The sequence below is a fragment of the Octopus bimaculoides genome, chromosome 2 (genome assembly GCF_001194135.2).
Source record: "Octopus bimaculoides isolate UCB-OBI-ISO-001 chromosome 2, ASM119413v2, whole genome shotgun sequence".
Classification (NCBI taxonomy): Eukaryota; Metazoa; Mollusca; class Cephalopoda; order Octopoda; family Octopodidae; genus Octopus; species Octopus bimaculoides.
Window position 1 is genome coordinate 57,751,126 of NC_068982.1, and position 253 is coordinate 57,751,378.

Below are 253 nucleotides of genomic sequence, written 5' to 3' on the forward strand. Positions count from 1 at the left end.
TCTGTGATTTTATTGAATGGTCCTTATTTAAGTGAGAGGCCAAATAATTTTCTGTATTTTATAATTCAATCAGTTCTAAACAAACAACTTGTGATGTTGTTGTTTAATATATGTTTCATAATATGCATGACTAATTGTCATTATCATCAATGTCTTTTGATAAGTGTGATTGGTCACCCAAGTTGTTAAAACAATTGTAAACCATGAGGTGGTGAAGCACGACCTCCGAACATTAGGCCTCACCGAGGCAATG

General features: G+C 33.6%; 1 protein-coding gene across 1 annotated transcript in view; it reads left to right on the forward strand.

Annotated features, from left to right (window-relative positions):
• Nucleotides 1-79, forward strand: part of LOC106875879 (TATA box-binding protein-associated factor RNA polymerase I subunit C) — a 17,042-nt gene extending 16,963 nt beyond the window's left edge. Inside the window, exon 9 of the mRNA XM_014924179.2 lies at nucleotides 74-79. Within this exon, the coding sequence (XP_014779665.2) occupies nucleotides 74-79 (6 nt within the window). The remainder of the gene's footprint in view (nucleotides 1-73) is intronic.
• Nucleotides 80-253: the final 174 nt, after the last annotated feature.